The sequence below is a fragment of the Giraffa tippelskirchi genome, chromosome 2 (assembly GCF_054371585.1).
Source record: "Giraffa tippelskirchi isolate mGirTip1 chromosome 2, T2T-mGirTip1v1.2.pri, whole genome shotgun sequence".
Lineage (NCBI taxonomy): Eukaryota > Metazoa > Chordata > Mammalia > Artiodactyla > Giraffidae > Giraffa > Giraffa tippelskirchi.
Genome location: NC_137276.1, coordinates 76,883,358 through 76,906,808, shown reverse-complemented (window position 1 = coordinate 76,906,808; position 23,451 = coordinate 76,883,358). Strand labels below are relative to the sequence as shown.

Genomic DNA, 23,451 nt, shown 5'->3' with positions numbered 1-23,451 from the left:
TTCATGAACAAAATGAAATCTCAAATTTAGTAATTAGATGAGTTCACAAACAGGTAGCTAATGGCCTTACAAACTAGGAAAAGTTCACTAGTCAGAAACTATCTGTGCATTGTTTTCTTGCAGGGAACAAATCACAAGACAGTGGCATAGCAGAGATGGAAGAACTTCCTGTACCACATAACATCAAAATAAGCAACATTACCTGTGACTCATTCAAGATTTCATGGGAAATGGACTCAAAATCAAAGGACCGTATTACACACTATTTCATTGACCTCAATAAGAAAGAGAACAAGAACTCCAATAAATTTAAACACAAGGTAAAATGCTAACACATCCTTATATTCATTTGTATCTTAAAACTTTCTAATTATGCCATTTTGAAAAAAGGAATAATGTTGCACTGATTATTTATACTTGACATTGAAAATGAAAATTATGTTATTTAAAAGCTGTATACTTCAAAGAAATTTTTTAAGGGAATGACACATATATGGGTAAAATACATTTTTTTCTCCCAGAAAAGGTGAAATCTTAACTCTCATACAGACACAAAAATGAACATGTGTTAAAGATTTTATTTAACACTCTAATGAGGTAACTGATGAAGTTTTTAATAGAGCCAATTCAAAGGATGGTCCAGAAAAGACATTTTAAGGACCAGGATATTGAAATAAATGTACAGTGGAGGCAAAACCCATGTGGTGTTGGGGAAGAACAAGGGCAGGAGTAGAGGGAGTAGAGGGAGTACTTCCAGGGGACAAAATTCACTGGCATGTGTTTAGACAAGCATAACGGAATCGGTATCGCATGTCTACAAATTATAGAGTTGTAGAATATATTCCGCAAAATCAGAAGAAGACATCCCGAAGAGTGTGCTGTAGATGGTTCTTAGTTTTCCACTGAAGCACACATTTTTCCCTATAAATAACTTCCAAAAGGAGAATATCAGTGGCAGCTTATAAGCTTTAGAATATTTGTCAAAATACTTAAGGGCTGAAAATTGCTTTATGTAGTCAACTTATTTTATTGTTTGAGAGTAAAAATCGCCTTTAGGTGTTTTAGACTTGTAAAAATTCTCTGATATTTTTTTAAATTATTTTTTAATAAATTTATTTATTTTAGTTGGGGGCTAATTACTTTACAATATTGTAGTGGTTTTTGCCATACATTGACATGAAAATAAAAATTCTCTGATATTTATGCTCTTAGTTGTTTGCTTATCACTATCTTAACTGATACATCTCTCTCTCCAAAAGTAGCTCCAGAGAGGATAAATAGTTCTGACTTAAAAATTCTTTCTTACGTTTTCAGTGTTTTCACTGATATGAAAACTGATCTTATTTAAATATTTTATAACTAAATTTTAATTTGATAAATCTTTTGGAAGAATTCTTGTCTAAAACTTACACATTTTACTATATATGTATAGTAAAACTATACATACTAATGGTGAGTGAGGCTTAAATGTGATAGGACAGGATTGATAAAACAGTATTTTACTATGTTCCAATTTTAATCTTTCTAGTGTTGGATATTCTCTTTGGTGACACTGGCTTCTTTGAATTAGTTTTGAAATGTTTTGCATTAAATGGTGAGGGGTCAAGATTTGACCCCCTTTCTTCATTCCACACTTAGAATACCATATCTTTGAAAATACAGTGAATATGAACTAGCAGGTTTAGTTACCTTATTAATCATTGTTTTAAAATACCTAGACTTTCTGTGACACATAGGCTCCATACTTGAATACAAGTAAAACAAATGTTGCCACATTTGTATGTGAAGCAATCATTTATTTAAAAATATTCTGTCCCTTCACATATAAAATATTTAATAATGGGCTTCTCTGACTGAACAACAGCAGCAATATATTAAATAAATATAATATTTTTAAATATTAGAATATTGCACTTTAAGGAGCATATTAAGGATTGTACAGAGAAGAACATTATACTAGAAATCAAGAAGATGAGTCCATGTACATTTATGCCATTAGCTAGCTGTGTGATCTTTGCATGTTTCTTGATCAAATGGGCCTTATTTTTTACATCTGAATAAGAGATTTGAAGATAGTAATTGCTAAATATCTTTAAAGAAGAAACTTCTATCATTAGCCAGGAATTTAATAAGTTCTTCCACATTGTTTACAATGACTCAAGTTACGCTGCTACATTAATTCATCTTCCTCCACCCACCCATCCCTCTCTTCCTCCTTTCCTTTCTTAGGATGTTCCAACAAAACTGGTGGCAAAAGCTGTTCCCTTGCCGATGACTGTCCGTGGGCACTGGTTTTTGAGCCCAAGAACTGAGTATACAGTAGCAGTGCAGACTGCCTCAAAACAAGTTGATGGTGATTATGTTGTGTCTGAATGGAGTGAAATTATAGAATTCTGCACAGCAGGTAAGAGAACTGGGTACAAATCTGGGGTGGGGCGGAACCTTATTTAATAGTTCCTGGAAAGCTAATTATAGAAAATATATTTTTGTAATTATTAAGCGATATGTATTGCATTGGTCATTTTTACATTGCCAGTAGCACTGTGTGATAGAACAAACTGATTAGAGAGAGTGGAGGTTCTCAGCAAAAACTGGGTAATGGCATTAAATTACTTCTGTGCTACATGCACAGTTTGATTTTTCAAAGTAAAGGCTTTACAAATAAAAATTGATGCAGTATGAAAATACATTCAGCATATTTTGAGATTCATTTTGAAAGAGAGAGAGAGATCTTTTTTCTTCCTTTTTTTAAATTTCTTATTTTCACAGTCTTGAAAGAAGGAAGCCAGAAACATCATTCTCTAATTTAAGGAAATGAAGGCAGATCACAATGACTTTACTTAACAGAAATGTTATTGGATTTTTCACTTGAATGCTGATAATGTCTTTCTAAACTCATGCCGTGTGTGTGTGTGTGTGTGTGTGTCTTTGCTTCATGAAAGTACCTCATAGCCATTTGGCATTGGGGTGTCTAATGTAGAAAGCCCATCCCCCTTGATCTTGAACTGTACCTTAATAGCCCACCAGGTTGAAAAGGTTACCATAACCATTCATATCATGCATTTATATACTTGTTTATTCATTCAGTCAAGAAACAAATATTTATTGAGCACTTAAATAGATGGTGAAGGGACACAAAGACACAGAGCTACCTGAATACATCTGTCATCCATCCTCTCTGTCTCTTGGAAGAGGGCTTTCTTTCCTCTTTGACAAGGTGATTGTTTCCTCTCTAAAACTGTAGAAAGAGGCTAAATGTTTGTTTCCACACAAAGGAGCTTGTAGGAAAAGTCTTAGACATTTGCCTCACCTATTGCAGGTTGCTTAGCAACTACCCCAGCTGAGGCATCCTTCAGATAAATCAGCTATTTTTTCCCCATAGCCTCACAGTAGATTTATTTCAGACTCAGGACGTGCTTAGCTACTGCTTTATCTCAATATCTTCTGTTTTTTTCTTAATTTCAAACTCAGTATAAAATTTCCCACGTGGATATGTAGAATGGATGAAGTTTTAATTCTTAATTTTTGTGATTTTATCTGCAACCTTTTTTGTTTGTTCTATGAGGAAGTTGCGGAGAAGGCATTGGCAACCCACTCCAGTACTCTTGCCTGGAAAATCCCATGGACGGAGGAGCCTAGTAGGCTGCAGTCCATGGGGTCGCAAAGAGTCGGACAGGACTGAGCGACTTCACTTTCACTTTTCACTTTCACGCATTGGAGAAGGAAATGGCAACCCACTCCAGTGTCCTTGCCTGGAGAATCCCAGGGATGGCGGAGCCTGGTGGGCTGCCATCTATGGGGTTGCACAGAGTCGGACACGACTGAAGTGACTTAGCAGCATGAGGAAGTTGCTAAGGATCTCAGTGTATGAGAGCAAACAAAATAGTATCCCTCTGGTACTATATTTCTTCCTAAGATGTCATAGATTGTAAGATCCACCACTTTATGTATCGCTAAGAAAAAATTAAACTGTGAAACAGTGTTTTCTTATATATTAGACTCATGTCAGAGATGCTGCAACGTGGGAAAAATATATTTTAGAATAGATGAAATATGGTATACATCATAGTCCAGTAGTCAATAATTAAATTGCTAAAGATTTCAACATTGTATTAATGGTGTGTAAAGAATTCTCATTTTACCTGTATTTTATGTGTCACATTAGAATTACTATATCCCCTCAACTTTTCTCCTGAATTAAAATTCCTCCTTTGAATCCACCTCATGCTTACTCTTTTTACACATCTTTCCATTTGCCCTTATTGCATCCTACCAGGGAGGTAGACACAGTAAAAGACACAGTATCTTTTGACATTGTTTTAATACATGCTATTTTCCATAGAATTGTACCAAACAGCATCGTAGTATTCATTTTTTAAGAAGCTATAATGTACCTCCTAAAACCCCATTTGACATTAGGGAAAAGTGAGATAATATTTCTACTTTAGCTTCAGGAAGACCTTTGGCATTTTCAGTTCAGAAATATCTGTCTAGATACTCCATTCTATAATCTATATGCCTACATGAGTACATGTTTTATTTCTAGGTATATAAAGAAATACCTTTGGTTTTCTTTCTTTCCTTTAGAGTGATTGATCTGTTGCTCTTTTATTCAAGTATATCCCCTAATTATTCTAAGGAAGTTTTAGGGGTAAATAATAAGGAAAATGCCAGCTTATTTTAAATGTGCCACAATATTTTTCTATAAATCATTTTGTTTCCATGAGTAAAATCTAAGATTTTTTTTTCAAAGCTTGTTGTTTCAGTTTATTAAAATAATTCAGAGCCTGTTTCACCTAAGCTTTATCAATCACCTTTACTCTGTAAATCTTAGAAAGCTATCTGATACATTGTCTTTTAACCTAGACATCTAATTCACTCAAAATTTACTGAGCATATATTGTATGCTATGCATTGTGCAAAGTATTGGAAATAAAACAGAATGCCACTGACCAATCTAGTTTAATCGGTGACATAGATAAAACCCCATAATAAGTCACAGTTGTCTATATATTACCTCTTCCCTTAGACTGAATTCTTTGAGAGGAAGAGGAATTTTTTTTATCTTTTCAATTGATCGTTTAATATTGCACAGTACATCACATTTCCTAATCTAAATAAATGTTCGTTGAGCCAGTGAAGCAGTGAGTAAACAAACTATGCTGCCATGAGTAGTTCAACTAGGTTGCTTTCGTTTGGCAGAGAAGGCAATGGCACCCCACTCCAGTACTCTTGCCTGGAAAATCCCATGGATGGAGGAGCCTGGTAGGCTGCAGTCCATGGGGTCGCTAAGAGTCGGACACGACTGAGTGACTTCACTTTCACTTTTCACTTTCATGCACTGGAGAAGGAAATGGCAACCCACTCCAGTGTTCTTGCCTGGAGAACCCCAGGGACGGGGGAGCCTGGTGGGCTGCTGTCTGTGGGGCCGCACAGAGTCGGACACGACTGAAGCAACTTAGCAGCAGCAGCAGCTTTCGTTTGGAAAGTCTTGAAATCTTTATAGACAAAAATTTTTGCTTAGATTCTAGAACAGGAGTTTGGCAACAATCCTCAGTTTTCAAAACAAAACGCTGGTGAAGAGATTAGCTTACTGTGAGAGATGCTTTATATTATCACAAGCTCTTGTGTACTCAAAAACTACCAAATAGTAGCCAGAGACCTAGTCTCTAAGTTACTAGCTTTATGGACATTTGACAAACCATTAAACTGTGGCAAGCCTCAATCTCTGCATCAATAAAATGGTTATATTTAATCTGTCTTCCCAGCCTCATAGATTTAGGGAGTAAATTAGATGACCATTATTATTATTACTCCTTTAAATTCTATTTGCTGTTGCTTTCAGGTTACAAGCTTCTTTTATTTGATTCAGCAGTTGATAGAAGAAAGGCTAGTGTGGTGCTGATTGACATTACTCGAATCCGTGTTCCTTATTTAACACTTTGGTTTCAGGATCTTTAATTTCAGTGAGTGAAAAAAAATGCAAGGGTATTCTTAAAAACAACCATAAACTATAACAAAAATATTTTTGTAGAAAAAATGTGCCACAAAGATAGTGAATGTTTTTTTTCAAGCACAGTTTCTTATTCACTGAGTTTCCCAAAAGAGAATTTGAATAATCTACAAATTATTAAGCATGTGGCTGATACTTTTGATAGTGTATTTTTAATAACAAACTTTTTTGTTATGTTCAGACTATTCAAAAGTTCATCTAACACAACTGTTGGAGAAGGCCGAAGTGATTGCAGGACGGATGCTCAAATTTTCTGTTTTTTATCGTAACCAGCACAAAGAATATTTTGACTATATTCGGTAAGAATCGAAAAAGATATATACTGATTTGCTTTACTAAGTGCCATTCCAAATTCTAGGCTCAGGTTTCCCTTGAGTCTGCTTCTGTGAAATAGCAATTTTAGTTTTCTTCTCAAAATATTTAATTATACTGACTTTTATTTCCCAGAATAATTAAGTAAAAGAAAAAAAATCAGAACATGGGATTTTTTTTTTTTTTCCACCTCACTTAGATTCCTTTCTATGATCACTTGTAATACCAACTCCAATCTGTTTGGGTGGAAGACCTTAGGCCGCCAAGGTTAAGGTTGATGAGCATGTCACGGACTCCTCTGATTCCCAGTAACTCAGTGCCTTCTGTCTCATACCAACTAACGAATTTTCTCCTGAAAATGAGAGAATAAAAGGGTGACTGTTTCATGAGATATGGTGAATTAGGTGGGACTGTCAGGCTTCTGCCAACATAGAAATCTCTCCGCTATTATACTGTGTTAATTATTCATGAGGGAAATCTTACTTACTTTTGAATTCTAGTGTTCAGTAGTACTTTTAAGTTATCCTGTGTTTGTCCCTGAAAACAAGTTTCCCAGAATTCAAAAGAATTCCATGTCACAAGTAGTTTTAATACTTACAGCCCTTTCATATTTGTAGAAGAGAATTTCAAGAGAGTAAATGGGCAGATGCGTGTTTTTAAGTGAGACTGAAGCCTTTAGGTTGACAGTGCTGTACAGGTTCTAAAACTTCTACACAGTAATCCCTATAATTTGTCATTTTAAAAGCCTTGCTCTCACTTTTTAAATTCTTGATGGGATTGTATCTGAAAAAAATTTAGGAAGTTTTGTTGTTTTGTTTCATAACTTTCTAGTTTTTCTTAAATCGAGGTGATGGTTCCAAATCTAAATAAGCTCCAAGCTGTGGAAAATGCAAAGGGAATCAAAGAGAGAGAGGTGAATTTAGGCATGCATGTTCTTCAAAATAAGTACTTCGCAATATCATATATTTTGATCATGAAAACAATTCCTGCCTTATGTTTGAATACCCTATAAATACAGAGTTTAGTCTATAATTCTCTTTCTGGTAAATTATTTACCCTTGAGTCTATATAATTCATGGAAAATGCTATTCACATAATTTAGAGAATATGAACTGAGAGATAGAATACAAATTATTATACTTTTCAGTTGTTGTATGGGAATAACCACATATGACTTAACAAGAAAAGTATTCCTTTATATTTGTTAAGCATAAAATTAGAAATAAAAAAGATCCACTGTTGCTATTTTCTTTCATAATAAATACAGCAATGGAATAAATAAATACACCTTTGGTACTAGCCTTAGCCCTGGAGGGCTGCCAGTGTCAATCTTAGGTGGCCACTGGAGGTCACTGTTTCTCTGATTTTTCTCTGTCCTTTGGCCTGTTTTCAGGTCCTTAGATACTCTAGAATTTGCACTATCTGTTTTCAAAAGTTCTTCCAGGAAGAAAAAAGATAAAGAAAGAAAGAAAATTGTTGTATATATTGTATGATTGATTCCAATATACTAGTATAAAAGGTGTATTTACTAACAGGGAAATTTACCTTTGTTGGACTTTACATAATAGTCGTAAAATCCATGTAAGTTAAATTTGATACATTTTATATACATATACTTCAGTATGTACTCATAAAATATATTTGCCAAGGCATGAGTACAGTTTTTCAACACTGCTTTTTTTAAAAGTTTTATTAACTGAAACCACATTAACATCAATGGATCTTGATTTTCTTTTTATGTAACGCATTCTAATCAGGGCACACTTTATCAGAATTCATTTAAAATGTCATCTTGTTATTCACAGTGCTTGACTAGAAAGGAACCTTTCACTTACCTGACACACTTTCCAAATCATTATGAATTATGAAAAATCCCTAGATAAATTCTGCATCAGTCCACATGGAATGAACTCATTTTGATCTCTCCCTCTAGAAATGAATTCCTAAATGAGTACTGCTTTATGTTACCCCAGATCAAAATACCACTTTTGTTCTTCATCCTTCAAGTTCCCTAGGTGGCTTACTTGTCCTTAAAATACTTGTCCTTTTGTATCTTAAAGGTTTCTCTCCAGGGACCCACTGATACGGGTAGACATGTGTGGGATTTCCGTTAGTGTTTGGCGGTAGATAGTATATTCTCAGAGTTGATGTCTGTCATCGATAGTAAGACATTTCTCCTAGCCTAAGTTCCTGTTTATCTGTTTTTTGCTGTTACTACTTCATATAATTGCACTCGTAGATTTATGCAGGATGTATGTCATATTTATAATTGGGTTTTGTTCATGAGAATGTAATGGGGTAAGAATTTTTGATTCAGGACAAGATAGAGTAGAGCTGTTCCTCCTACTACATACAATTAAAAATCAGGAGTGTTATATATAAAGCAAACATGAGAAGAATCTGAAAGGTGGAAAGAAGATCAAGCAGTTAGGGACCTTGGGACCCGAAGGACAGCACAGTGATGGATTTTCTGTTTAGCTCTTGTTCTGGACTAGATGGTAGTCATCAGCTCACAAACATCAGTGGGCACAGACAAAAAAATATCTGCCCCAAAAGTCTTCTGTGTTTACCCAAATGAATAGGAAAGAGACAACCTTGAAGGAAAAGTTTTTAGACAATAACTGCCCTTACTCCAGCTAAACACCACGGAAAAAGATCTTTTTTTTCCACACCACCAGCCACCACCAGGTAGGAAACCTAGACTTGCATCTTCCAACTGTTAGGAACCACCCTCCCCTCCTCCTCTACCTCTTGTGGTGGCATCAGAGAAGGCTAATGGGGAGCCAGTGTTTACAACCCACACCAGTGGCAATGAGATGCCTGTCAGCCTTCCCACTGGGGTGGTGTCAGAGGAGGCCCAGTGGAAACCAGGACTTTTCATCATAGCCAAGAGATGATGATAAGGTTAGCCCCTGCAGTGCCAGTGAAGGCCACATAGGAAGCAGTAATATCATGTGGTATTTGACTTTCTCTTTCAGACTTTCTTCACTTAGTATGGTAATCTCTAGGTCCATCGATGTTGCTGCAAATGGCATTCTTTTTTAAGACTGAGTAGTAGTTATCTGTCAATGTGCATTTAGGTAGCTTCTATCTCTTGACTATTGTGAATAGTGCTACTGTAAACATTGGGGAGCCTGTATCTTTTTGAATTTTAATCTTTTCCAGAGATATGCCTAGGAATGGAATTTCTGGATCATATGGTAACTCTATTTTTAGATTTTTAAGGAACCTCCATACTGTTTTCCACAGTGGCTGCACCAATTTACAGTCACACTAGCAGTGTGGGAGGGCTCCCTTCTCTCCACATCAGCTCCAGAATTTATTATTTGTAGACATTTTAATGATGGCCATTCTCACCAGTGTGAGAGTGGTACCTCTTTGTAGTTTTGATTTGCATTTCTCTAATAACTAGCAACGTTGAGCATCTTTTTATGTGCCTGTTGGCCATGTCGTCTTTGGAGAAATGTCTGTTTAGGTATTCAGCCCGTGTTTTAATTGGGTGGTTTGTTTTTTGTTATTGAGTTATATGCACTGTTTATTTTGTAAATTAACCCCTTGTCAATCACATCGTTTACAAATTATTTTCTCCCAGTCTGTAGGCTTTTTTTTTTAATTAGTTTATTTATCTATTTTTTAACTTTACAATATTATATTTGTTTTGTCATACATTGACATGAATCCACCATGGGTGTACATGTTTTCCCCTTCCAGAACCCCCCTCCCACCTCCCTCCCCATCCCATCCCTCTGGGTCATCCCGGTGCACCAGCCCCAAGCACCCTGTATCATGCATTGAACCTGGACTGGCGATTCGTTTCACATATGATAATTTACATGCTTCCATGCCATTCTCCCATATCATCCCACCCTCGCCCTCTCCCATAGGGTCCATAATACTGTTCTATTTATCTGTGTCTTTTTTGATGTCTCGCATACAGGGTTATCTTTACCGATTAACTAAATACCATATATATGTGTTAGTATACTGTATTGGTGTTTTTCTTTCTGGCTTTTTCATTTTGTTTTTGGTTTCCTGTGCAAAAGCTTTTAAGTATGATTAAGTCCCGTTTGTTTATTTTTTGCTTTTATTTCTATTGCCTTGGGAGACTGACATAAGAAAACATTGGTACAATTTATGTCAGAGATTGCTTTGCCTATGTTCTCGGAGTTTTGTGCTGTTCTCTTATATTTAAGTTTTTAAGCCATTTTGCCTTTATTTTTGTGTATGGTGTGAGGGAGTGTTCTAACTTCATTCTTTTACATGTAGTTGTCCAGCTCTCCCAACACCACTTGCCGAAGAAACTGTTTTCTCCATTGTATACCCTTGCCTCCTCCATCAAAGATTAATTGACTGTAGGTGTATGGGGTTTTTTCCTGGACTCTGTTCTGTTCCATAGATCTACATGTCTGTTTTTTGTGCTGTTATCATAATATTTTGCTTACTGTAGCTTTGCAGTATTGTCTGAAGCATGGGAGGCTTATGCCTCTGGGTTAGTTCTTTTTCCTTGGGATTGCCACAGCAATTCTGAATTTTTTGTGGTTCCATATAAATTTTAGGATTACTTGTTCTAGTTCTGTGAAAATTTTCATGGGTAATTTGATAGGGATCACATTAATTTGATAGGGATCCAATTAAATGTAGACTGCTTTGGGTAATATGGACATTTTAATAATATTAATTCTTCTAGTCTAAGACTATGGGCTATCTTTCCATGCCTCTTACTGTCTCTCTCATTGGTATAACTGAATGCAAGGGACCAAGGAGCAGGAAGAACTGGATGACAGAGGCCCAGCCCAGTGGGAGGTGAGGAGTGTAGAGAAAAGAGCTGAGAGTGTGGTAGAGGGAGACAGCCAGCTCTATTCTAAGCAAAATGCAAGCAAGATGACCTGAGTAGTAAACTGGGCCTGGGTTAAAAAACTGAAGCAAAAAAATAAAACAAGATGCTTTTGTACTGATGTACATGGACAACGCTCACTTTAGAGCTAAATTCTGGCATACTTTGAAGAAACATTCAGCATGTTTAACCAGCATTGTCAGTCTAGTTTTCTCTTCCCCAGATCACTTCTAAAACCCAGTAGGCTTATAGTGGATGTGATTTCAGCCATAACATTTGTCATTCCACTTTTGTTTTCTTTGTCAGGAAATTTATCATGTTAAAAGACCTCCAAGGTTTGTAGCAGAGCATTCTTACCTTAGGGTCACGGCTGGAATTTAGCCTTTTGTAAGTAATGTCAAAAGATGCATTCTCCTTGATCTGATGGTAGGATGAATGAGCACCCAGGCTCTTAATAGTAGACAGTTGACTTGTAGTCTATTACCATTCAACTGTATACATTAGTAGCTCTGCCACCACTGTACCAAGCAGTGACCGTTTATTTTCTCCTGCAGAGAACATCATGGGAATGCTATGCAGCCCTCTGTCAAGGATAACAGTGGCAGCCATGGCTCTCCTATCAGTGGAAAATTAGAAGGCATCTTCTTTAGCTGCAGCACTGAATTCAATACTGGGAAGCCACCCCAGGATTCACCTTATGGAAGATACAGGTTTGAGATTGCAGCAGAAAAACTTTTTAACCCCAATACTAACTTATACTTTGGGGACTTCTACTGTATGTACACTGCTTATCATTATGTGATTCTGGTCATTGCTCCTGTGGGATCACCAGGAGATGAATTTTGTAAGCAACGCCTTCCTCAACTAAATTCCCAGGATAATAAATTTCTGACCTGCAGAGAAGAAGATGGGATGCTGGTTTACCACCATGCCCAGGATGTCATTTTAGAAGTTATTTACACTGACCCCGTGGATCTTTCTCTAGGCACCGTGGCAGAAATCACTGGTCATCAGCTCATGAGTTTATCTACTGCAAATGCAAAGAAAGATCCCAGCTGCAAAACCTGTAATATTAGTGTTGGACGTTAATGCCCACTTTTCTTACTCTTAGTCCCCCTTTCTTCCCGTAGGAGCCCTGATCCTCTGTTGTCCATTTTCATCATCCAGATGTTTTCCACTGAAGCATGCACATGCCACTGTCACCAAAAGCGAACCACCACTTTTCTGATTTCCGAGCTGTTGTAGTGTTTCCTATTCCCTACCCTTCCCACGACTTTGAGAGATGAACTATCCTGTTTCTGACACTCTCTTGCCTAGATGCTGCAATGTTTTTATTTTTCCTTTATGCCAAATATAACCAAACTATTATATAAACTGCTTTAGTAAAATACAAAATAATGGCTTATAAATGGTGTTTAAATATGCTCTCAGTTTAATCTACTGAACAAATATTGGGATAACTCCAAACCGCATGAAAAAGTGTAATTGCAGCATGAGTTAAATCTTGAAGCCTAGAATTGTCAGCACTTCCAACTTGTTGTTTGACAGTGTTATTTATGTTATTTATATTAGCTAACAGGAAACAACTACTGTGTTTCAACATAATAAATATAATAGAAAAATATTTTATTTGTATTGTTGTATAAAATATTTACAATCTTCTTATAGAATATAGAGAGTTACATCTTAATAGCAATTGTATACATGTCACGAAACCATTTCCCTTATCAAAGATGTAGTTTGTAAACCTCAAATAGTTGTGTATCTGTCCTGTTACAAGTACATAACTTTAATTAAACAAATTTGTGAAGGACATTATTCTGATTCATAAAGGTTATAAAATATCAGGTAAATATAGAGAAAACAATAAGCCTCTGAAACTATCTGCTTCAGAAATAGTCAATATTAATCCCATCCAAGCTATATGAAAATGTGAATTTGTTCACCATTGTGCTTAAACATTACAGAAAAGAGAACTACAAACGTGGCTGGTACAAGAGAAAATGTGGACCTTTTACTTATTTTTACAAAAGCAAAATAATAAATGTGGTTTAATACAAAATAACAATATACACTGAAGTTAATGATGCAAATAAAATATTCTGGCTTCTTTTCCAAGATGTTATAGCAAACATTTTCTAAACCTTTCATTTTATACAGATGAGGAACAACTATAGTTCATGGGAAAATTTTTTGACTTTACAAAGTATAGACCTTGGAACATTAAGAAAAACACATATTCCCAATGGAAAAATAGTTTATATAATCTTATAGTAAACAAAAAGATTAGCTATTATAACTATGATCACATTAGATTATATGCTACAGACACATCTATCCAAAATACCTATTTTCAAATTTTAATACAATATTTTATTTTAATATAAACATCTGTCAGTTATAAACAAAGATAATTCACAAAGTACATGCTATCAGAATGAACTTTGGTAATCAGAAATGTAAAATTTTAAGGAACAGATAAAATAATGTGCTATTTTTATATAGAAATAAAAATTAGCAGTGACACATTCTAGTATATTTTAGGGTGCTGAAAGCCTAGCAGACTTAAGGGACAAGGTAGTAGATTTTTTATCACTTAAAAATCTATTAGAAGTTTCAAATAAATTACATTCTTACTAACTATATCCCTTTCTATGTAAAATGAGTTTCTTTTGTTCTTCTAATTGATTTTTAAAAATCATGCTCTTTTCCATGTGTCAGTATAAGCAGTCTTTGGACATTAAGTAGACTTTCTCTAACCAGTGGTCCGTTTAACAGGTGGACAGTTTGTATTACTTACATTTGATAAAATAGATGTTTTCTGAAGTAATTATACTGACTCTACATTTTCTCCTTGGCATGGAGAAGGTTGAATTTTATTTTCCAATTATATGTTAGTTACTGTATTTTCTCCCATTTTGATCCCTTCTATTCATTTATAATTACACTTGCCATCCATTCTTAACAATAGCTAATACTACCACTAAAGTGCTTCAGTTTTCAGTTGTCACACTACTTAGCAAGAACGGCAGAGGAAAATAAACTTGCCTTATCGCAGGTGAAAGTGATCACAAACATTTCCTGAACCTCAAATAGTTTTGGCCACATCTTGCTTGCTGATGAGGACCTCTAATAGTCTCAGTTTGGCTTTTATATGCTTGTATTCATAGTACTCATCTGCCATTGGCATCCGATCTTCCTTTTGTGGACTTCTGCAAAAAAAAAAAAAATATATATATATATATATATATATATGAATATAAAATGCATTAGTTCATTAATGAACCAAGTCATTAAAAAGCCTTTTTTAACTCTTGTGAGAAAAGTACAAGGTAGCAATTTCCGCTTGATTTTTGCATCAAGTCTTTTTTCCTCTTCATTCATTCCCTCTTCCATGTGTTACTAGGTTTCAATGTAATAGTGCTCTGAGAAGTTAAATATTACAAGTGTTTTGCAAATACATTGTCCAGTGCATAGACATATAACATTGGGGAAGTAGAAAGGTCTGTGGGAAATAAAAACCAGAACCCTCAAGGTATTTTTTTACCTGGTCTTTCTCCCATCATCCAAGCCTGTGCAGAATATTCAGCCCTTATAGTGATAGTTGTTTAAAATATCAACCTAAAAATACTATGAAAATTACATTAACAGAAATAACTTATAAATCTATGGTAATAGGAGGAAAAAGCTCAGTAGCTACCTTACAAACATGAATTATTTCTAAACTTTCTTGTAATTATAGTACCTATCTCTGTTAATGTATAGAAGAGTCAAAGAGAAGTTCCTTTCAGGAATCTGAGTCTAAATTGTAGTGGTTCTTTGCACGCTAATTCTACTAAGACTAGGCTAAGGATCAGGCACATTTTTATACATATGCCTTCTAACTGCCAGATGATCTTGACATTTACTTTGAAGAATAATTGGGTAACATCTGGAGTTAAAATCATCTGCCTTCCCAGAAAAATACATTGCCAGGATATGTTTCCTAAAGGACAAGAGTTAGTTAAGGATCTCCTTAGTTAATAAAGATGGCCAATTGCTTTTAAAATATTTCCACCCATGACTTTGAAATACAAAGACTGGAAAACCCAGATGACGTCACCACCATTGCTACTGAATATAAACACAGATACTCTCTAATATAACTATGGCTGAAAATGGGTAAAAATCAAACAACCTATACCCCTTCTATTTTCCTAGTACTGATAAAGTTATATTTCTTACAAATAAAAGAACAGCTAACAGTACACATAGATTTGTGTACTGTTCTGAGTTCTGAACTAGAAATTTCAGGGATGTATATACAGTGTTACAACACCAGTAGATAACTATATTCTTTGGGAATCTATAAAGAGTCTTCCCTGGAATCTATAAAGAGTCTTCCCTGAAATCTCTAGTTCAGAACTCAGAACAGTATACAAACCTATAGCCAGAGTTCCTCTTAAACTAACATAATTCCTTTGCCTCCATTTTGTATTCTGGGCCAAACTTATAACTGGGTATCTAAATACCACCTTAATTTGTGTAAACATACCTAAGTGAAGAAATAGTCTAATTTATAGGGAAACACTAATAGTTCATGATGCAATTATCTCTGGTCTGGCACACTCCACTTTAGCTAGTAAACAAGAATGCATTGGCCAGGACGAAAATTTTTACTAAGTATTTCCTTAACCACTTTTCTTATTGTACAAAACATACATAAGCATTTAGCACAGGTCCTGGCTCATAACTGTTAAGGTCATATCTAGATAATTATGCTTCTTGCATGATGACTATTACCAAGAACATTTATAGAACATGAAATTTTTTAATAATCTATTTGCATGGTTATTTTACCTATGGACAAGTAACTCTTCCCAATGAAATGTTTTAGAAAAGCAAGATCTGTATTTCGTAGCCATTCAACTATTTGATTTTACTCGGAATATGGCACTGCTTCTGCATTTAGTTTAAGTGTATTACCACAAGAGGGCATATAACCTCAACCAAGAAGCAAGCATATCTGAAGTGGGTTTCACACTCACTGGTGCATTTAAAATACTATACATAGAACATAACTACCTTGGATGTCAGAGGCATGCCAAGTACCATTGCAGACCCATTTGGCAGGACTAATGACACACCAGAAAGCTCTAAAACTCTTTAAATTGCCTGGGTTTGGATAGGTTAAAAAATGTAAAAGTTGTATAGAAATTTTGTAAAGGAAAAAAGAAAACAAATTGTTTTATATTCTGAATTTTACAACCGCATAACATTTCTCATTAGATAGTTAACATTAGCAGAAAGGTAGGTCACTTGGACTTATAACAGTCAACTTAGAACAAAGAACTAACATGGGCTGAAAAATGAAATAGATTTATTTAAGGTTTAGATAAATTCAATAGTTATAATGGGATTTATTGTGAAAAGTTAGGGAATTTGGGGAGTTCATCTTTTTATTTTTTTAAAGATTCATGTCTCATACTTGATAGCTACAGCCTCCTATAAAACATACCCAATAATGATACTACCCAAATGTTGCATTAGACAAATGCTAGTTGTAAGTCACTGGAAATTATGTCTTGTATAAAATCACTGTTACTGCAAAAAAAAAAAAAAAAAAAATTCAAGCTTACTCCTAACTCTCAGTTCTCTAGAAATTATTAGCTTAGAAAATATCTCTGTCCACACTTACCTTCCTGTTTGTTTAAAAAACTGTTCCTCAAATTCTCTCAAGGCTTTCCGAAGTCTCTTCTTATCAGCCCTAGTTTCTCGGAGATGGTCAAGAAGTACAGGCCTGTATCAGGTAGAATATACATTTGCCATTATGGAGCTCTGGCATAACAGAGAGATGAGCAGAGTTAGCTATTTAGCAAGAGGCTATTATGATACAGAAGTGTTCTACTTAAGAGTGCCTTTTGAATAAGGATGACACATGTAGAGCCTGACCAGAGGGGAGCACATGGCAGGGGACATCACAGAGGATGAAAATAACATCATCAGAAAATGGAAAGGACAGATGGGAGGCAAGCAGACTGAGTCCATTATAAAAAGTGGGGACAGTAAAGGCCACAGGAGTGCATGAGGGAGAAAGCATTTTGGAGGCATACTCATCAGTTATCTGGTGACAGACTAAAGAGAGGCTACAGGGAGAGATTTTAAAAACAGTTCTACTCTAAATCTTGACTATAGGGGGAATGTCAAAACCCTTGGGAATGAAACAAAGACCCAAAGAAAGCTGTAATTATGTTGCAGATTCTACTTCATTCTAAGAGAGAAAAGTCAACTACTTGAGAGCAGGAATCTTTACCTGGGGAGCTTGTGTCTGGTTTCAGAAACTCTGTGAACCCCCTGAAATTATATATGGGTATTTTCTATAAAGAAAAAGATTCCACTGCTTTCCAAAGAGCCCTATACACTCCCTCCCATCGCCCCCCAAAAAGTACAGTTGCTTTGGAACAGCCCACCAGCCACCCAGCCAACCTAGAAAGAGAAGAAAGGGAAGGAAGAAGGAGAAAAGAAGTCAGGGAGGGAGGGAAAGAGGAAACAATGGAGGAAGAGGGGAAGATTGATGTTCTGCTTCCAAACAGGTCACTCTTCTCTCAGCTGAGACTAGGATGCCAGCTGATAAGAAGCACACTAAAATCTCAGCTTACAATTAGTCCTTGGTCTTGTCTCAGGTATTTGTGGGGATTCTAACCCTTTCTTGGGGCATATATACTCACCACACTATTACACATGTTAAAAAAACTCATAATCTGGCCTATAATATACAAATGAAAGAAGGCCAAATGATCAGAGGAAGGCCAGCTACTGCATAATATTAATAATGACACTAATGAAAATCCAAATGGCTCCTGACTGAGAAGCCATTAGAAGAAAAAGTTCAGCTCATTTACTTAAGTCCCAGTCTGGCAAAACCATTTAATATAAATAGAATAGACTAGGATAAAGGTCCTGACAACTTTTGACCCAGCACAGAATCCCAATTCCTTTTGTTCTAGCATTGTCAAGGGCCAACACTGCCAGGCGTTAGACTGGTACCAGATCCGCTAAAATGATGTGCAGTGGTAGAAAACTGAACACCAGCACTTGTGACATCTTTAGGACCATATTGGGGTTCCCTGGTGGCTCAGACTAGATAAACAATCTGCAAGACCTGGGTTCGATCCCTGGGTCAGGAAGATCCTCTGGAGGAGGGAATGGCAAGCCACTCCAGTATTCTTGCCTGGAGAATTCCGTGGACAGAGGAGACTGGCGGGTTACAGTCCATGGGTTGCAAAAAGTCAGACATGAATGAGCGACTGACACTTTCTTCACTTTAGGACCTTATTAGGAGCCTTGGTTCCTCATGGCTTTGTCTCCTCAATTTCCCTGTTAGGAGGATACCCAGATTGTGTTTTCTGGTGGATGGCATTTTTTAGAGAGTGTAATAGCTCTTCTGAGTTGTTTATTGTGTGTACATATAAGGTCCCCCAGACCGAAGGAGTTCCAAGACGACTCCACACTTGGCATTCACACTCACATGGTGGCCTCATGTAAGTTGGACATGGAGAGGGCTGGTGGTTTGACTTCCTTCTTCTCGTCGGGGAGCAGGAGCCTCATGGGCTCAGTCTCATTAGAGGGTACGAGGTGATCAGCCGCAGGAGGGTGGGATGCTGGATTTGGCAAAGAAGGCTGCTGACTTCCCTGTGGACAGTCTTCATCAGAGTCTTCTTCCTCCTGCTTATCATAAGAAGAGTTCAATAGAGTCACAAAGTGCTAAGTGCCTCTTAGGGAAGCAGAAACAGGAAAAGGGAACCATAAATAGACACCATGAAAACAGTAGGTGACCCCTGTGCTTACTGAAAACCAAGAGGAATGCTAGCTCGGTTGCATCAAAAGAAACTTAACAGAAGTTAATAAGCAAATAAAGCACCCACGCTGGGCTAAAGCGCTTACCAAGCTCAGCTTCCTCTGCCAGCCAAAGAAGGCACAGACAACTGGGATATGTTCCAATCTGGGCTGCACTGCCTAGTAACCTTCCCTTCACCCAGACTTAGGGGCCCCAGCATCGTAAGAGTTAACATGGGTGGGGAGAGATGGACCACAGGCCTCTGTGTCCTCCTCTCACCCACATCAGGTCCTGGTCTGGGCTCAGATACAGAGAATACTTAGAAAATGGACAAATTCAGGGAACAGCTTCATGAAGGCCAAAATCAAAATGGAGATTCTCCGTAACCTGTTCTGATAATGTGTGTCACAACCAGAAGATTTTCTTGCAAGGAAATCTGAAAGCCATTCCCTGTTTTAAATTATGCTTCCTTAACAGGAAAATCTCAAAGAGTATGAGTCACTATGTCTCTGTGTTTAGAGTTGTGGAAGTATAAATGTACTGAAGTATACTTTAATTTGTATCTGTTAATATGTACTTTCTTTTAATACTGACATCTTGAGCAAGTGACTGTTCTAATATTGGTGGTGTAGGATTTGTGGTGCTTTTCTAGTTCTGTATTCCCATAAATCATTCTTAATTAAAAGTAGTCTAACCCAATTTCAGTATTCATATTTTCTATTGAAATAAATCTGCCTATATCTTACACAGTGATGGTCAAATGGTAACAAAAACAAATGCTGCATTATTATCAAAGAACACACACAAATCAATTTTTTTATTAAAGGAGAAAAATTAACAACACCCAGACTAAAACGGGTTCTGTTTTGTCTAGCTGTGCTGTTGTAAATTAGGTAATGCCAGACTAAAATCCATCATTTGTTCTCCTCACCCAAACAATGAAAGCAAATGCTAAAACTGGCTTCAAAAATAGAATCGCTATATAGTCCTGTTTCACAGTCATTTTAATTAACAGCCACCGTTAAGTATAGTGCTGGAGCTGAGGGAGACCTCGTTTCTACGCTGTGAAACCACTGGCCATGTGGGCAGGATAACCTGCCAAGAAGGCTTGCTTATACCTCTTCTGGTGCCGCCTCCCTAACTAAATATCAATACAAAGCACAAGGACAGGTTAGTGGTGAAGGCAAGCTTCTTGACTTACAATTGTTGGAATAAGGGAAGGTGTGGACAAGATTTGCTTGATAATTCTGTATCGGTCATAAAGAGGCTTTATGAGGTTCTTGTCTTGCTTAGTTACCTGGAAAATATGAAATTAGTTATTGTTCCTTTCTCAAACAAGAATGAAAACACATCAATGTTTTTAACAGGCAAAAAAAAAAAAAAAAAAAGTTTTGAAGCCTAAAAGTAAGGGATTACAGTACTAAAATACAACAGTAACCTTCAAAAGGTAGGTCATTGGTAAGATACTGTATGAAGCACATGCCAATTTTCTTCTAGGAAAAGTTTCTTAAAGGAGAGGTCCAAGTTGAGAAAGATGTTTTTATTGCTTACTAGAGGAATCCTCAGTGTATAAATGGTAAGGCACCTTTAATTATTTAAAGAATTAATAATTCTTTATTTCTTCATTCTTAAACTAATGGGTGACTGAGGCCTATCAGTTTTTCTTCTGAAACATGCATCTTATCTGGACTTTCAAGATTCTGTCCACAGATACCAACACTCTCTAGGTCTTTACCACTACATGCTTGGATTATATGCTAGCTTACTGGCTAAATCTGACGTAAACTAAATATTTTGGATAAAACAGTAAACCTCTCTGGATTCTCAGTTTCCTACCTATACAACAAAGATGTTGGGAGTTTAAAAAGTTCCTTCCAACCAAAAAAAGTGTATAACCTCTTGGTCCACTAATCCATTCTATTACCCTTCTGCTCTTTGACTCATCCCTAAACACTACTTTTAACATGCCACAAGGTACACACAATTTTAAATAGTTTCCTACTTACCTATTAATCATCTGCCTAACTACCCACCCACCTACCTACCTCTCCATCCAAAATGACCAAACTCCTCTGCTTGCTTTGGTTTTCCTTCCTGATGTGTGTCCTACATGAAGTTTCTATATATTCACTACACACAGACTCTGTTTCACTCTGGCCAAGTGGATCTCACTCGCCAGGTGGTGGGAAGGAAATGGTAGAAATAGCACACGGCATAACCACCCCAAGGTCCTGACTCTGCCCTCCAGATCCCCCATGAGAATCCTGGAGGAAGAGAAAATGGCTCAAACGTGTATGTTTTCAGCCTTCTAGTTATTCTCATGCTACCCCACCTCCATCCCAGCTGAGAACCATTCTGGCCTCTGCTGATCTTTCTTCACAGAGAAAAGGAAGTCAAACGTATCTGTATCCCACTGTCTGGGCCTCACCTGTTGTCTGTGTTGTAGTCTTGTCTGCCCAAATAAATTACATCATGTATTTCTTCAAATTCTCATAGTACACATGTATATGCTTTCCTACCACCCATCTAATAACCAAGGTTTATATATATATATATAGTAAAAGTAGTCTGATTTTTAGCAATCTTCATATAAATTCCACAGGCTATCTGACCCAAGGCTATTTTATTTTCAGTAAAAAGACCACCTCTCTATGTAGAGCAGTTCATTTATTGGTTAAGTAACCCCAAGAACCTTTCATTTTCTAGCCCAATCATTCTTTAAAGGTTTTCTTAGTCATGATACATTCTTACACACGAAAAATTCACATATTACATGGGATTTTAACAAGTGACAAAGAAAAACATCTCTAGGTTCAGAAAACACTGATTTTTTTTTTTTTATTCAGTATCTTATTGGGACTTATATTCCATAGAAAGCACTTTGAAAAGGATGCATTTAACTATTATTGGCATCTCTCTACTGCAGTTTGATTTTTGTGATTTTGCTTATTTTTACAATATATTTTATGTTGTCTGGATTCTAGAAAAGCTAAATTTAGTCTTGAAAGAGAAAAAGAAAAGAGTGACCAAAAAGCAACTTAGAATGATGAATGAATGCCATTACAGAAAGGTTCCTTCCACAGATGCTAGATAAAAGTCAGGGCATGTATATAACGTATGGACTTCATCTTTCACTCTAATGATTCTATGATTTACTCTTAGGATCACTATTAAAGTAATCCCCAAAGATAGATGTGAGGATTCAACGGCCATAAGTACAGGACACTGTCAAAATTTTAATGCCATCAGTGCTTATCCTCAAATACATTTGGACAGGACAGCAGGCTGCCTGAAGAAGAAGGGTTAGTGGTGAGACATATGCCAGGAGCTGTCTTCTACTCAGGGGCCTGTGGAGACTCGCTGTTATGAGGCCTGCAAAGTGGATCTTCATGGTGGAAAATAAGTCCAGAGGTAGGCTCTGCAGGACAGGTACTTCCAATCAAGGGGCGGAGATACATTCGACTCAGCTACTCCTCATTCCTCAGGCACTTTCTACTAAGATTCAGACCATTTTCTCCTCTGAGTCCAATGGCTATTTCTGAAATGCATCCTGCTCCCCAACTCTGCATATTAGTGGCTGGCTATGATATGTTAGTAGTATCTAACTTACATTTTTTATTTAAATGGAGAAAACAAGGATCATGTTGAATAACATGCAAGAGCCAGAGAGCGATCCAGAGCATGAATGGGTAGTCCGATTTTAAAGATAAATTTAAGGAGATAAACCCTGAAGCTAAATGACCCTTCCTTCCTGCTCCTCCATTTTTATGGCATCAGAAGAAAGGAGACTTCAAGAAAGATGAGCAAGAGGGGACCGTGCATAGAAGGAAATTTGACCTGCTTCGTTGACAACTTGACATCTCCATCATAAAAAACTCCTGCCCCACTCCACCCCACAGGAGGTTACTCCAATCACCAAGGTCTGGAATGGCTGCCCCAAGCAAGCTGGTTTTCCAAGCAGAACTGCTGCTGAGTGGTCAGCCCCAGTGTTTGTTCTTTCTGGGCCTTGGTCAGACAGTCGTTAGAGAAAAAACTGCGGCAGCCTAAGTGCTTTTACCACCACGCCTGTTTCCTTTCTCCCCGTGGCACTGGTCTCATGTGTTCTTTCACAGGAAACCACAGAAACATAAAAATCACTCAAACCGTCACCATAAACAAGCTCTCTCTTGGAGGCAGAACTGACATTCCCCTCTCTGGACAGAGAGTGATGGGAATCCATTATTCTTTAGCCTTAAGGACTTAAGTCCTGCCAAACTTTCCCTAAGTCTGTCTCCTCAGCCCCTCACTGAGGGAGACGGTCTGTGTGGAACAAATCTGACTGTTTCAACTAACCAGTCAGTCCAACAACACAGCAAGTCACTAGTGAACATCATCATACAAAACAGCTGCTGGAGAGGATGGCTGGGTCAGTTCAGATTTCCAAGGATACTGCAGATTGGCCTTGAAAAGAGAGGCCACAAGTTCAGATAACTGGCT

At 36.9% G+C, this 23,451-nt stretch overlaps 2 protein-coding genes across 17 annotated transcripts in view; one reads left to right on the top strand and one right to left on the bottom strand.

The window, feature by feature from the left end:
• PHYHIPL (phytanoyl-CoA 2-hydroxylase interacting protein like) overlaps positions 1 to 12,974 on the top strand; it is a 103,964-nt gene extending 90,990 nt beyond the window's left edge. For 6 of the 7 annotated variants that reach the window (XM_081569145.1, XM_081569151.1, XM_081569148.1 and 3 more), the window contains 4 exons: positions 124 to 320; positions 2,230 to 2,404; positions 6,195 to 6,312; positions 11,714 to 12,974. In XM_081569145.1, coding sequence (XP_081425271.1) covers positions 124 to 320; positions 2,230 to 2,404; positions 6,195 to 6,312; positions 11,714 to 12,248 — 1,025 coding nt within the window. In that variant the 3' untranslated portion in view covers positions 12,249 to 12,974. The remainder of the gene's footprint in view (positions 1 to 123; positions 321 to 2,229; positions 2,405 to 6,194; positions 6,313 to 11,713) is intronic. The other variant, XM_081569152.1, reaches the window with a different exon arrangement.
• Positions 6,433 to 23,451, bottom strand: part of FAM13C (family with sequence similarity 13 member C) — a 151,433-nt gene continuing 134,414 nt past the window's right edge. For 4 of the 10 annotated variants that reach the window (XM_081569119.1, XM_081569123.1, XM_081569118.1 and 1 more), the window contains 5 exons: positions 20,177 to 20,272; positions 18,667 to 18,866; positions 16,837 to 16,938; positions 14,208 to 14,371; positions 6,433 to 6,677 (listed from right to left, as the gene is read on the bottom strand). In XM_081569119.1, the coding sequence (XP_081425245.1) occupies positions 14,248 to 14,371; positions 16,837 to 16,938; positions 18,667 to 18,866; positions 20,177 to 20,272 (522 nt within the window). In that variant the 3' untranslated portion in view covers positions 6,433 to 6,677; positions 14,208 to 14,247. Of the gene's footprint in view, positions 6,678 to 12,078; positions 12,224 to 14,203; positions 14,372 to 16,836; positions 16,939 to 18,666; positions 18,867 to 20,176; positions 20,273 to 23,451 lie in introns of those variants that run through there. The other 6 variants (XM_081569121.1, XM_081569116.1, XM_081569114.1 and 3 more) reach the window with 5 other exon arrangements.